Here is a 13,547-nt window from a genome sequence, read left to right on the forward strand (position 1 = left end):
ATCAGAGCATTTCATAGAATAAGTGTCAAAACAGCTTGCCATATAATGTTGCTTTGGAGAATATTTACTGTATTAGTATATTTTCTTGCCATATTATTTAAAATATCATTTATTGCTATGAGCATCTTCAGCGCTTTTTACCATGTAGATTGTGTCAGAGCAGCTATTTGTAGATTAAGTTCTCAGTGTCCCATGGTACTTCAAGAAATCATTATAAATCATCGGTCTGGTACTCAAAAATACATATATATTTTTTTTTTTCTTTCGTCATGTAACCGTCATGTGGTCTGCAAAGAGTGACACATTCAATTCCACATTCTGTACTCTATTACCAAAAACACGTGATGGACTTGAGTGTTAAAAGGATGAAAATATTTCTTTTGTATCTGAGGATGTCCAGACGGGTTTCTGGTCCTTTGGGAAATGGGTTGAAGGAGAGTTCATCAGAGTTCATGTTTACATAAACCTGCCAGTGTGTTAATGAGAGTAAGCTGAAGTTTAGCGTGAGCACTAGCGGTCAGCAGATATGGGGGATTCTTTTAATGGCCAAAGAGCTGTTGTCTGAAGAGCAGGCTGGCAGATGGCTTACAATACACACAATACAATTTAATGAGCTACAAAACATATTAGATATTATACGAAAAATCTTGTCTAGCACATTTACAACAATCATGAGACGATGCATTTAACTCTTGTTTAGTTTTATGTATTTATTCTTTGCAACCCTCAAACCACTAAGATTTTAACCATGTAAAATGCAATACAATTGAGTATGATCATATATGTGGGCGACACAGTGGCTCAGTGGTTAGCACTGTCACCCTACAGCAAAAAGGTTGCTAGTTCGAGTCCCGGAAGGGCCAGTTGGCAGGTTTCTCCTGGTTCTCAGGTTTCCTCCACAGTCCAAAGACATGTGTGCTATAGGTGAATTGAAAAAACTAAATTGGCCATAGTGTATGTGTGTAAATGAGTGTGTATGGGTGTTTCCCAGTACTGGGCTGCAGCTGGAAGGGTATCCGCTGTGCAAAACATATGCTGGATAAGTTGGTGGTTCATTCCACTGTGGTGACCCCTGATGAATAAAGGGACTAAGCCGAAGGAAAGTGAATGAATGAACGATCACTTATTCTTTTATTTATATTATAATAAGTACTCTTCATGTCAGAATAAATATGTTGTTTAATTTTGACCTAAATACATGCTAAGGTGAAGGATGATGAAACAATATTTTGCCCATTTTTTTTTATTTAAGTAGACATTTTACATTCAAGTGTACAGTATATTTGTGCATTTAATGGATGCATATAAAGTCACTTTTAAAATTGGATTTAATGCAGACAGCAAAATGTTTATGAGCCTTATATCAATTTATCTTGCCTCAAACAGACACTATTTTGCAGGGAAATATGCTGAACTAAATGTTTTTTTCTTACATTTTCAAAAGAAGTCTCGTTTAATCTGAAATATTGCAATTTATGTTAGCTATTTTACTTTATTTCATACAAATTATTCCTGCTAATCCAAGAAAAGGTGTTACTAACACTCATGTTTTAAATGGTTTCATATAGTATAACTGACTTTCAAATATTAGTCAGGCTTTCTTGCATCCTAAAAATGTTTTTAGATATTCAAGACCAGGGATGACACGGTGGCTCAGTGGTTAGCATTGTTGCCTCACAGCAAGAAAGTCACTGGTTTGAGTCCTGGCTGGGCCAGTTGGCATTTCTGTGTAGAGTTTGCATATTCGTGTTCATGTGGGTTTCCTTTGGGTGCTCCGGTTTCCCCCACAGTCCAAAGACATGCTATCGGTGAATTGAATAAGTAGTGTATGTGTGCGAATGAGTGTGTATGGGTGTTTCCTATTGCTGGGTTGCAGCTGAAAGGGTCTCTGCTGTGTAAAACATATGCTAGATAAGTTGGCGGTTTATAAGTTGTGGTGACTGCTGATGAATAAAGGGACTAAGCCGAAGGAAAGTGAATGAATATTCAAGAGCATCTAAATTTCACAAGCTATTTTCATCCATTTGCATTGATAGAGATGTGACGTCAGTGCTATGGCTATTCAGGTTGGATTATTCTGTTTTGCAGCTTAGTTTTCACACATGATTTTAAGTAAATATACACAAGATTTGGTCAAGGTGCATTAATTATAACTATATATCAACTATAATTGTGTTGCCGTTTAAAATGTGAAATGCATGGCCAGAAAAAAAGTGCCTCTCCAGATTGCCTGTGGCCTGTGTGGAGAGATTAGCCTGGATCTGAGACTGCGGTGTCCTGGTTTGGGGTTGATCTTGGGACGTGGTGTTGAACATGGCTCAGTGGTGAAATAGGATGGACATGGGCTATTATGTGTTCTGCTGAAAAACGTCCTCCGCTGGTTTCCTGGCGCCCGGATGGCAGCGTGTGAAAGGCTTTATAAAGACTGATGGAACTGTTCCAGAATCAGCCCTGTCTGCTGTCTGAGGCCTGGAGATTTAACCCTTCACTGACCTGAGACCTGATAAACACTATTAACTTACACTGATGCTGCAGCTCTTATTCTTAGGTTTCAGTTCTGCCTTCCTCTTTTATGTATGTGCGGTTGCCCTTGTGCAAAATGGATATTTTTTGGCAAGCTTCCATATGTTCAATCCTGCATCGTCATCAATATTAGCTACTTCCTCTTCCCGTACAGCTTTTGTCTGCTGCCTGTTATAGGTTATATTAAATGCAGCTACTTCAGGGTTATTACAGTTTTCTCAGTGGCTTTGGTGCATTTCTCACAACACTATTTACATTAGCATTTCTCAAAACAATTAGTCATTTGTGCACATCATAGTAGCAGTTTCTCATTCCTTACAACAAACTGCAAATGCTTTTGGACATGCATCAATTACTTGACATGCTTATGTCATGTCAGTCAAAATGAACTAAACTTGTGAATGCTGAATAGTCATTCCATATAAAACTAACAGTCCTCATTTCATTACTTGAGTCAGAAAATGTTGAACTACTTGTCAAAATCTGTCAAGCTAATTTGATCAAATCTTTTAAATCTGAAAATGTCTCCTAAATTGAACAATTTCATGAATGATTTACAGACCTATGAATGTTGTAGGTTCAGTTCCAATATACAGTATACTGCAATATTGTTTACAGTTGTGCACAGCTCTACCCAAAGGAAGTGTATGTTTGTTAAGGGTGTATTTATTCTTTTGCACAATGCTGTGAATAAATTAGGATTGCAAAGAGCAAATGAAGTACACATGTGAAATATACATATTCAGTGTCTTGTACTCAGAGACCACACTAAATGCAGTGATGTCGAACGGCTGTGCAAATAATATATAGTGCTGTCTTGAGCATTTTCAGGAAGTGTCATCAAAATCTGACTGTTTTGCACTGGAAAAAATTACAGAGTAAACTGTCATAATAAAAACGTGACAAAGCCATTTGACTATCTTGTTCATAAACAATGGTGTCAGGACTTTTCATCTTGATGACACTGACACTTTCACTGACATCAATACTTGTTTTTTAGGAATGAGCTCTCCATTTTGAGCAAGTGACATGCTTTTGCAGGTTATCAACTAGGTTTTTCAGTTTGTACTAATTGTTTTGAGAAATGCATTAACTGTTGTGCAAATGTAAATAGTGTTGTGAGAAATGCACCAAAGCCACTGAGAAAAACTAATATGAGTCTGCCAAAGATAAAATGATCAAAATACATGTAATTGTTATGAAAAATAAGAGTAAGAATATTAAGACATACCTGGAATTTAGCATTACGTTAATAAAATTAAAAGGTTAAATACGTGCTAAAATATTCAAATAAATGTATTTTGCTTGTCAATGGTGTATTTATTTGATTTAAAATATGGCAAAATAGTAACAATTTCAAACTACTCTTCTAAATTTTTACTCTTTTTAATATATTTTTAAATCTTATGACTCAAAGTGGAATTTTCAGCATCTTTTCCTTTTCAGAAATCATTCTAATATGCAAGAAAATCCTCAAGAAATATTTTGGTAACATTTTACAATAAGATTGCATTAGCTAATGTATTTATTAGCATAAACAAACAATAAACAATACATTTATTACAGTATTTTATCATTTTTGTTAATGTTAGATAATGGTTGTTCATTGTTAGTTCATGTTAACTCACAGTGCATTCACTAATGTTCACAAATATGAATTTGTATTTTAATCATGCATTGTTGAACTATGATTAATAAATGTTGTAAAGCTACTATTCATCATTATTAATGTTAATAAATACATTAACCAATGAAATCTCATTGTAAAGTGTTACCAATATATATTATTATTAATGTTGAAAACTATATATTTTTCAGTATTCTTTGATCATCTTAAAGCAAACGCTTACTAGAAATATATTTTCACTAGTGTTGTTATTAACACTATACTGTTTGACATTGAATGACCTTTCAATGACCTCCATGGTGGTTTGAAACAAAAACAAAATTTGCTTCACCTGGAAATCTGATGTGAATAGACTTGTCTGAAGTGATGGTGGATAGTGAAGCGTCTCCCTCTAGTGGTCGCAGCGGTAATGGTGATGGATGGTGAAGCGTCTCCCTCTAGTGGACGCAGTGGTAATTCATCCCATTGACGTTTGACTTTCTCCGTTTCAGATCAGAACCATGCTGACTCCGAAGTGTTTTTCTACATGCTGGTGCTGTCTTCAGTCGTCAGTTCACTCTACACACTGATCTGGGACCTGAAGATGGACTGGGGGCTTTTCGACCGCAACGCAGGCGAGAACACCTTCCTGAGAGAGGAGATTGTTTACCCACATAAAGTAAGATACTCCAGAACAATTGTGCCGTCTTAGTATTATTTATAAATCATTAACACGTTTAACATATTAAAACATTTTAGTTATAGCGTTAGTTACTTGAAATAATATAAAGTAATACATTAAAGGGATAGTTCACTCAAGAATGATAAATACCTCATCATTTATTCTCCCTCATTTGTTTTTAAACCTTTATGTATTTCTTTCTTCTGTTGATTACAAAAGAAGATATTTTGAAGAATGCTGGTTGCTGGTATCCATCAGTAATGTAAATTAACAAATTACAAATACTGAAATTACTGTAATTGAGTAGCTTTTCTCAGGAATTGTAATTTACTAAGTATTTTTAAAAAATGTGTACTTTGCCTTGAGAAAATTTTTAGTGCTGTATTGGTACTTTTACTCCATTATTTTCCTTTAACCTGCATCAATACTTTATTTTTATTGTCTATGAAAATTAGAAAAATCAGTCCTGTGATTTCTGTCCAATCAAATCACACATAGAAGATAAATCACATCATAATGAACTTCCTCAAGATGTAATTGCAGCAAACCGTTTGAAAGCATTACAAGTGTCCAAGATGTCCAATATCTTTACATGCAATGACCTAGAGACTGTTTAGATCCGTGTCACTGATGAGAAGATGACAGATGTTAACTGTATGATGACTGAAATGCCCTTAAACACCCAGCAGGCAAAGGATATCAGCATGACATCAGATTGGCGTTGTACCCCAACGCCGTGGGGACATTGCATTTTGTTTGGAAATGAATATCGGGTTGACATCAGAACCCAAAGTCAGGCCTAAGTCAATGTCCAACCTAAAATCAACCAAATATCAACATCTAATGATGTTACAGGTTGACGTTGTGTGGACGTTACCTCTATGAAGTCAATAAGATATTGGATTTTGGTTGCCATACCTGATGAATAAACATCAGTATTTTACATCAATATGACGTTAGTTTAAGATGTTGGCTCGACGTTAGATTTTGGCCACTTTCTAACACAACTTAAAATCAACCAAATAATGTTATTGGACATTAAAATAAGGTTGTCCTTATACGCTGGCTAGACAATGAATTTTGGTCACCTGACATCATCAGCTAAGTCTGACCTAATATTAACGTCTTATGATGTTATGTACCTGCTGGGCAATAACTAAATGCACTACAGAATGTTACGTTTACATAAATCCACAAGTTACATGTAAATGCATCAGCTTTTCACAGTGTAATGCTTACTAAACGCTATTCTTGAGTACTTTTAAAAGAGCTACTTTTTCCTCATACTTTGAGTAATATTTACAAAAGATACTTTTACTCTACTTGCACTACATTTTAGGTAAGTAACGGTACTTTAACTTAAGTATGATTTTTCAGTACTCTTTCCACCACTAGTCTCCATCAACTTCCATAGTAAGAAAAAAATACTATGTAAGTCAGTGGTTCAGCAGCCAGATTTCTTCGAAATATCTTCTTTTGTGTTCAAATGGGTTTGGAGTTGGAGTACATGATGGCAGAATTTTCATTTTTGGGTGAACTGTCCCTTTAACAATACATTATTTCATTGCCTTTTCTCATTCAGTATATTTTAGTTTATTATTAAACATCAAAAATAGGGGGTGTGCCCTTAAAACTCTTAACTTTGCCCCTGGTAAAACAAATGCCACCTTTGTGTTCCTATCACAAATAAGAAATTAAATGGTGAGCTGCATGCAATGCTTTTTAATGTGCACATCTAACCCCATCCCTAACTCTGCCCCTCACAGTGATGTCACTAGCTCCACTGAGTGCATTGTGTCTGACATTGCATCTCTGAGATATGCAGTCTCAGCTTGCAAATCCAAGTCTGCATCCAGATACTATTGGAGAAATCACCATGAGCTGAAGTTAAGATATGGTAATAATGAGCATAGATAGACCAATCATCACAAGACTGGACAATATTTGACCAATCAGAGCACAGCAGGCTCATTTAGAAATGATGAGTTTAGAGAGACAGCATCTGTAAACTAACGCTTCAGACACAATGCATGTTATAAGAAAATATGTTTTTATGGGTGTATGTAATCCTGTGGTTGAAGAAACCTAAATGATGGAGCTTTAAAAGAGCATAGTAAGAGAGCAGCTTATGCTATAGGAATGTAATGAATATTATTTGTATTGAATTTTTTACTGTTATTATCATTAACTGTCATGATGTCACTTTGTGTGTGTTTTCAGGCCTACTACTACTGTGCCATTATAGAGGATGTGCTCCTGCGCTTCGCCTGGACTCTGCAGATCTCTCTGACTTCCATGACTCGCATTCCTTCCATTGAGGACATCGTGGTCACTATTTTAGCTCCTCTGGAAGTGTTTAGGTGAGCTGTTTGTGTGGAACTGAGATCAGTTAATGTTCATATATGCAGAGGGGAAACTAATAAACATATTCATATTGTTAAATAAGTGTAAAAAAAAAGTTAAGCATTTATAATATTTAAGTTTCATTGTACTCATTACCACCTTATGGGGAAAAACATTTAATACTTTTAAAAGGTCACGTTTTTTAAATGCCTTTTTGTTTGTTTGTTTGTTTGTTTGCTTTTATGAACATTTATTATTTTGCAAACATTATGGGAATGATACTTTTGAATCTTCCCTATTCTTAAACAAGAATAACAGGGAATTTTTTACAAATACGTACAAAATATATCAATGCTTTTGTATTTTGGCAACATTAAGACCAGTTAAAATGACCAGTTATTCTGCCATCATTTATGTCCTCCACTTGTTCCTTTTTGAGTTTCTCTGAACAAAAAGAAGAAAATTTGAAGAATGTTCACTGTCAGTGGCTACTAGCTATCAGTTTCCAACAGTTTTCTAAATATCTTCGTTTGTTTTCAATAGAAAAAAAGAGTCTTATAAAGGACTTTAAATGAACATTCCAATTATGTTTACTGGCAGAATGTGTTCATAACTATGAGAGAACTTTACTAGAAAGTTCTGAGATCCACTACGAAAAAACAAATCTCTCTTTCTATTTCTCTCTCTCTCTCTCTCTCTCTCTCTCTCTCTCTCTCTCTCTCACTCTCTCTCTCTTTCTCTCTCTAGTCTTTTAATTGATTTTGAAAGGCTTTTAATTGATTTTTTGTTTTTACACAGGTTTTTGAAGGAATGTGTTGTCATAGAAAAGCTTTGTGTTGTTATTGAATATGAGCTTTGTTTTTTGCTTTTTTATAATTGTTTTTATTGTAAAAAATAGTTTTATGTAGTCATTTTGTTAAATAAAGAAAGCTAACTCTCTCTCTCTCTCTCTCTCTCTCTCTCTCTCTCTCTCTCTCTCTCTCTATCTGTCTTTGAATTTTCTGATTTTTGCATTTCCTCTCCTTGCAGGCGTTTTGTGTGGAACTTCTTCCGTCTGGAGAACGAGCACCTGAATAACTGTGGTGAGTTTCGAGCGGTGCGGGACATCTCTGTGGCTCCTCTAAATGCTGATGATCAGACGCTGCTGGAGCAGATGATGGACCAGGAGGACGGAGTCCGCAACAGACAGGGCAAGAAGAACTGGAAACGCAGCTACAGCCTGTCCTTACGCCGACCCCTGCTGTCCTCTCAGTAAGACACCATTTTAGACATATTTAAGGGGTAGACAGTGGCTGTTAATAGACAACTATGGAAAAGAGTCCACTTGAAAATCTGCAGTTTCTTTGAATTTACAATTTATAGTTGTGTGTGCGTGCGTGCGTGCGTGTGTGTGTGTGTGTGTGTGTGTGTCAGAATTATTATCCCCCTTTGAATTTTTTTTTTTTTTTTTTTTAGATATTTCCCAAATATTGTTTAACAAAGCAAATTGTCACAGTATGTCTGATAATATTTTTTCTTCTGGAGAAAGTCTTATTTGACTTTCGACTGTCTACAGAACAAACCAGTTATACAATAACTTGCCTAATTAATTACCCTAACCTGCCTAGTTAACCTAATTAACCTAGTTAGGCCTTTAAATGTCACTTTAAGCTGGACAGAAGCATTTTGAAAAATGTCTAGTCAAATATTATTTACTGTCATCATGGCAAAGAAAATAAATCAGTTATTAGAAATGAGTTATTAAAACTATTATGTGTAGAAATGTGTTGAAAAAAATCTCTCCGTTAAACAGAAATTGGAGAAAAATAAACAGGGGGGGCTAATAATTCTGACTTCAACTGTATACTGTATATATGCACTACCTGACAAAAGTCTTGTTGCATATCCAAGTTTTAGGAACAGCAAATAATAACTTGACTTCTTGTTGATTATTTGGTATCAGAAGTGGCTTATATGAAAAGCAAAGGCCTCTAGATTACGCTTATTTTACAAAAATAAAATATGATCATGCCTTGATTTTTAATTATGTAATTAGGACAGTAAGGTCTGACTTTGCTTAGACAGAAGTGTTATCGCTTAGCAGAAATAATGTACAGTATAGTATATAAAGTCACAGTGCAGTGGAAAAAGAATTAATATTGTGTATGACTCCCATGATCTTGGGGGACTCCATCCATACATCTCTGCAGTGACTCAAATAACTTATTAATAAAGTCATCTGGAATAGCAAAGAAAGCGTTCTTGCAGGACTCCCAGAGTTCATCAAGATTCTTTGGATTCATCTTCAATGCCTGCTATCACCTTCATGTCTGGTGACTGGGCTGGCCAATGCTGTTGCACCTTGACCTTCTTTGTTTTGATGTGGAGGCTGAAGTATGTGAAGGAGCGCTATCCTGCTGAACAATTTGCCCTCTCCTGTATTTGCAATGTAATGGGCAGCACAAATGTCTTAATACCTCAGCAACAGCAGATTATAGGGTGTGTGTATATAAATACACTTACTATGTTTACTATGTTCTGAGCGCTGAGCTGCTTATTTTGATTTTCTCAGACATATCAAGGTAAGTGCGCAAGGGTCTAAAAATTATAATGGAAGTCAATGGGGCAAAAACAGCCACCAACATAACGAAAATGCAGTACATTTGCCTAGAGTGTATTGTTGAATTTTTTAAAATGTTTAAAGCATTTTCCCAAAATATGTGTCAAACTAAGATTTGTTACCAATAATCATTACATTTGCTGAAACGCAGAGAAAGTTGTGGCCAAATTAAGAGTCAAAATCACCCCAGAGTGGATGAAAACTTCCCCAACAGCACACAAGGCTTGAAAACTCATGTTCATCTTTGACCCTTGTATTTATACACATTTGATCCAAATATTTGAACTGCTTGATATGTAGATCTGTGTTTCTCTTACAGGTCCAAGAAGGACACTAAGGTGCTGATTGAGGATACGGACGATGAGGCCTTCAGCTGAACCCAGATCTCACTGTCCCGCCACCAGTCTCTGCTTTCTGTTGGTTCCTCACAGAGCTGCCTCAGCACACCTGATCTCAAACACACACAAACACACACACTCACAAAAACACCCAAAGACAGAGTAGTGGACAGAGTTAAGCACAAAAACAGCCGTGAGACATATCAGGACACAACAGAGACATCATACAAACACACACAAACACGCACGGAAAAGCCAAGTGTGGGGTTTTCCTCAAGATTCTTTTTTATTAGACTTTTTCATTTTCTTCTTCTGTATTGATACTTTTTTGTACATTTGTTTAGCTTTTTGAATCTATATTACTGCGTACGACTGTTTACAAACTTAAAACAATAAGTAGGATCTACAGGGAGGAGAGTTATCATATAAAAGAGTAACATAATATCCAACACTGCACACTATAACCACAGCGCATTTACAGATCAGATCTTTCCTTCGATTTGTTTTGACATCAGACTACGGCCCTGGTGGCACTTTAAGGAAATGCTCGACATAAATAACATCATATTTTATCATTTCATCATATTTAATATGCAAATATGTTTTCTTTTTTATGTTCTAACATGCGTTGCTTTGATTTCAAAGCTGTCATATTTTTGGCCATGTATGGTTTGTGTTTGAGAGAATGGATTGTGTGTGTGTTTCTGCTGAGGAGCGACAGCAGGTATTAAACTTCTGCTGTCCTCTCAGCATGTAGAGAATAGATATTTTCAAAAAATCTGACAACTACTGTAAGAAAACCTGACGAATGGTTAACATTTGATAAAAACAAATTGGGTAAAAGAAATACTGGCTTTTGAAAAAGATTCTGCGAATGTTTTCATCTGCAGTGATGCACTAAAGTAAAGTCACCCAGCTGAACTCATTTTTATTAAACTAAAGTATTTCCTACACGGCTTTTTTCTATCACTTTATCATTATCACTGCAAGCCAAAGAGGAAATGCAAACACTGCCAGTCGATTATACAGTAACTCTTATCAATTTTGTATTGTGGTGAACCGTAACTGATTTTGTGCATCAAAAACTAGCTCACATGTGGTGAGGAGATGTTTTACCTTTACTATGGTCACAACTGAATAATTAGTATGCTTGCTGAGTGTGGGACTATCTTTGCTGATAATTGGTTTTACATTTTGATGAAAACTGCTGTGTTTGTACATGATTTATAATGCACATTTTTGTAAGGCAGGTATAAACTACCTTGTCTTTCATACATTTTCATAAGTGGTCTTTGAGAAAAGAGTGATTTTGTGGCTTTATCATAATTAGAGGAGGGTGAACAGTGTCATTTTAACCTGGAATGACTTTTATTATGATTAATATCCACTGTTGTCATCACAGAAACAAAACACCAGGGCTGTTTTAAGCTGATAAGTGCGTTTTGCTTACTTTTTTAAGCCTTTAGTTGATTTTGATAGCATGCGTCGGTGTATTTTTGCAAAGCACAATCTTACAGCTGAAACTAAAATTGAATCTTTACACTTTCTTTCTTTGAAGTTCTGCTTTGCTTTCTATTTTTTCAAAAGTGATCATGTTTTGTGAAACTAAACTAAATGTGTTTGTGGGTAACAGTTTAGGTGACTTAAGGCTGGAATATTCAGATTTTGAGTTAAAAATCAAACATCGAAGGCGGCAAAAAACAACACGTGATTTGTGGTGGCAAATTAGTATCCTCATTGGAGATTGTGGTGTTACTGTTACTGTATGGTCCTTTTTGTCCTTTAATATTAATGAAATGTCAATCTTGTTGTGACCTTTCGGCACATTGTGTCTTACTTGGCTCTGTCTTTAGTTCTTAGCTCTCAGAACTGACTCAATCTTTATCGAGTGGCACACAAACAAAACTGTAAAAATGATATCCTTTTTTTGTCCATCAATATCCCCGTATACGGGTGCTGAGCACAAATTTGCCCCATCTAGTGCTTTCTGTAATGCATTGCCAACTGTCTTGCCTGCATGCTGCTTTTGTTTTGCACTGTAAATAGTTCCTTTTTTACATTTTAAATGTGTAAAAGAATGCCGGTTAATTTATTGTACTAATTATTTATGTTAATTAATTTAAATGAGCAGTATTATGGTAGATGAAGGGCATTTTTGAGTAGTCACAATCCCACACTGTCTTACATGTGAAAATAGTGTAACTTTAATAAGAAGCTTTAGTGAATATGGAATGTGATCGGTTTTATCTAGGTGTATATTTCTACTCGTAAACACTTTCATCCCCAGGGTTTGTGCCCATTTTTACGGGAATCGACGGGTGACGGTGGTGTTGAGTGGATACTGTGAGGATTAGGAGACGACTGGGACGTTAACATTCTCATTAATACCCTAACTAGGGGTTCTTTTATGAGATGAGCCCTCAAAGTGTAGGGTTTTTATTTTGTACATTGTTTTTTTTTTGTTTTTTTACATATTCTAATACAGAACTGGAATAATACACAAGCCCTGACGTCATTTCTTCATGGGGGGAAAAAACTATGTTGACTTGATTGCTTGCTAAACCCATGATGTTAAGTGCTTGATATCTCTGCATCTTTTCTATCTCCTGTCTTGATGTTGTATCTCTTCTTAAATACTTGACTGTGACATTGTTTGTAGTTGGTAGATGGTTGTACTTTTGAGTAAGTTAAGACTTAATGAAAAATAGAGAAAAAAACTACTTGTGGTTCTGTGCTTAAATGGAGACCTGAACAGAGAGTTCCCCTTTTACAGAGTAGTTTGTAAATGTTAAGTGTATTCCTATGATGGTTCCACTGATGATCTCATTTGTGTTTCTGTATACACTTTGGTGATCCTGTCATATTTGGGTTTTATAAACCACGCTTATTTTTAAAACCTTCATTTTGTGTCATCCTTTTTATTCATTCAATATATGTATTATATATGTATATATGAATACACAATCAAGCCGAAATTATTCATATATTATTCAAATATTTCTTTGCCACATTTATGTCTCTTGTACATTGTCTTATTGTCTTTTTGGGAGAAGCCTGTGTCATTTACAGTTAAAAAAAACAATAACTTACTGGTTGAATAAAAGTAGCTTTAAGCCAGAGTTTGCCAGGGGTAGGAATAATTTCGGGCTTTACTGTATATTGATGGACCAGTTCAAAGTTACTATTGTTCGCACAACTTGAAGTGCTCTCTTTTTCCACATATGTACAGCTGTCACTTTAATAGGTACACCTGTCTAACTGCTCGTTAATGCAAATTTCTAATCAGCCAATCACATGGCAGCACATTAATGCATTTAGGCATGCAGACGTGTTCAAGATGATCTGCTGCAATTTAAACCAAGCATCAGAATGGGGAAGAAAGGTGATTTAAGTGACTTTGAACGTGGCATGGTTGTTGGTGCCAGACGGCCTGGTCTGAGTATCTCAGAAACTGCT

General features: G+C 35.6%; 1 protein-coding gene across 1 annotated transcript in view; it reads left to right on the plus strand.

Moving 5' to 3' along the window:
- Positions 1-12,993, plus strand: part of xpr1a (xenotropic and polytropic retrovirus receptor 1a) — a 136,482-nt gene extending 123,489 nt beyond the window's left edge. The window contains exons 12-15 of the mRNA XM_056463930.1: positions 4,642-4,808; positions 7,032-7,171; positions 8,184-8,405; positions 10,073-12,993. Of these exons, the coding sequence (XP_056319905.1) occupies positions 4,642-4,808; positions 7,032-7,171; positions 8,184-8,405; positions 10,073-10,130 (587 nt within the window). The 3' untranslated portion in view covers positions 10,131-12,993. The remainder of the gene's footprint in view (positions 1-4,641; positions 4,809-7,031; positions 7,172-8,183; positions 8,406-10,072) is intronic.
- The last annotated feature ends 554 nt before the right edge of the window (positions 12,994-13,547 follow it).

The sequence above is a fragment of the Danio aesculapii genome, chromosome 8 (genome assembly GCF_903798145.1).
Source record: "Danio aesculapii chromosome 8, fDanAes4.1, whole genome shotgun sequence".
Classification (NCBI taxonomy): domain Eukaryota; kingdom Metazoa; phylum Chordata; class Actinopteri; order Cypriniformes; family Danionidae; genus Danio; species Danio aesculapii.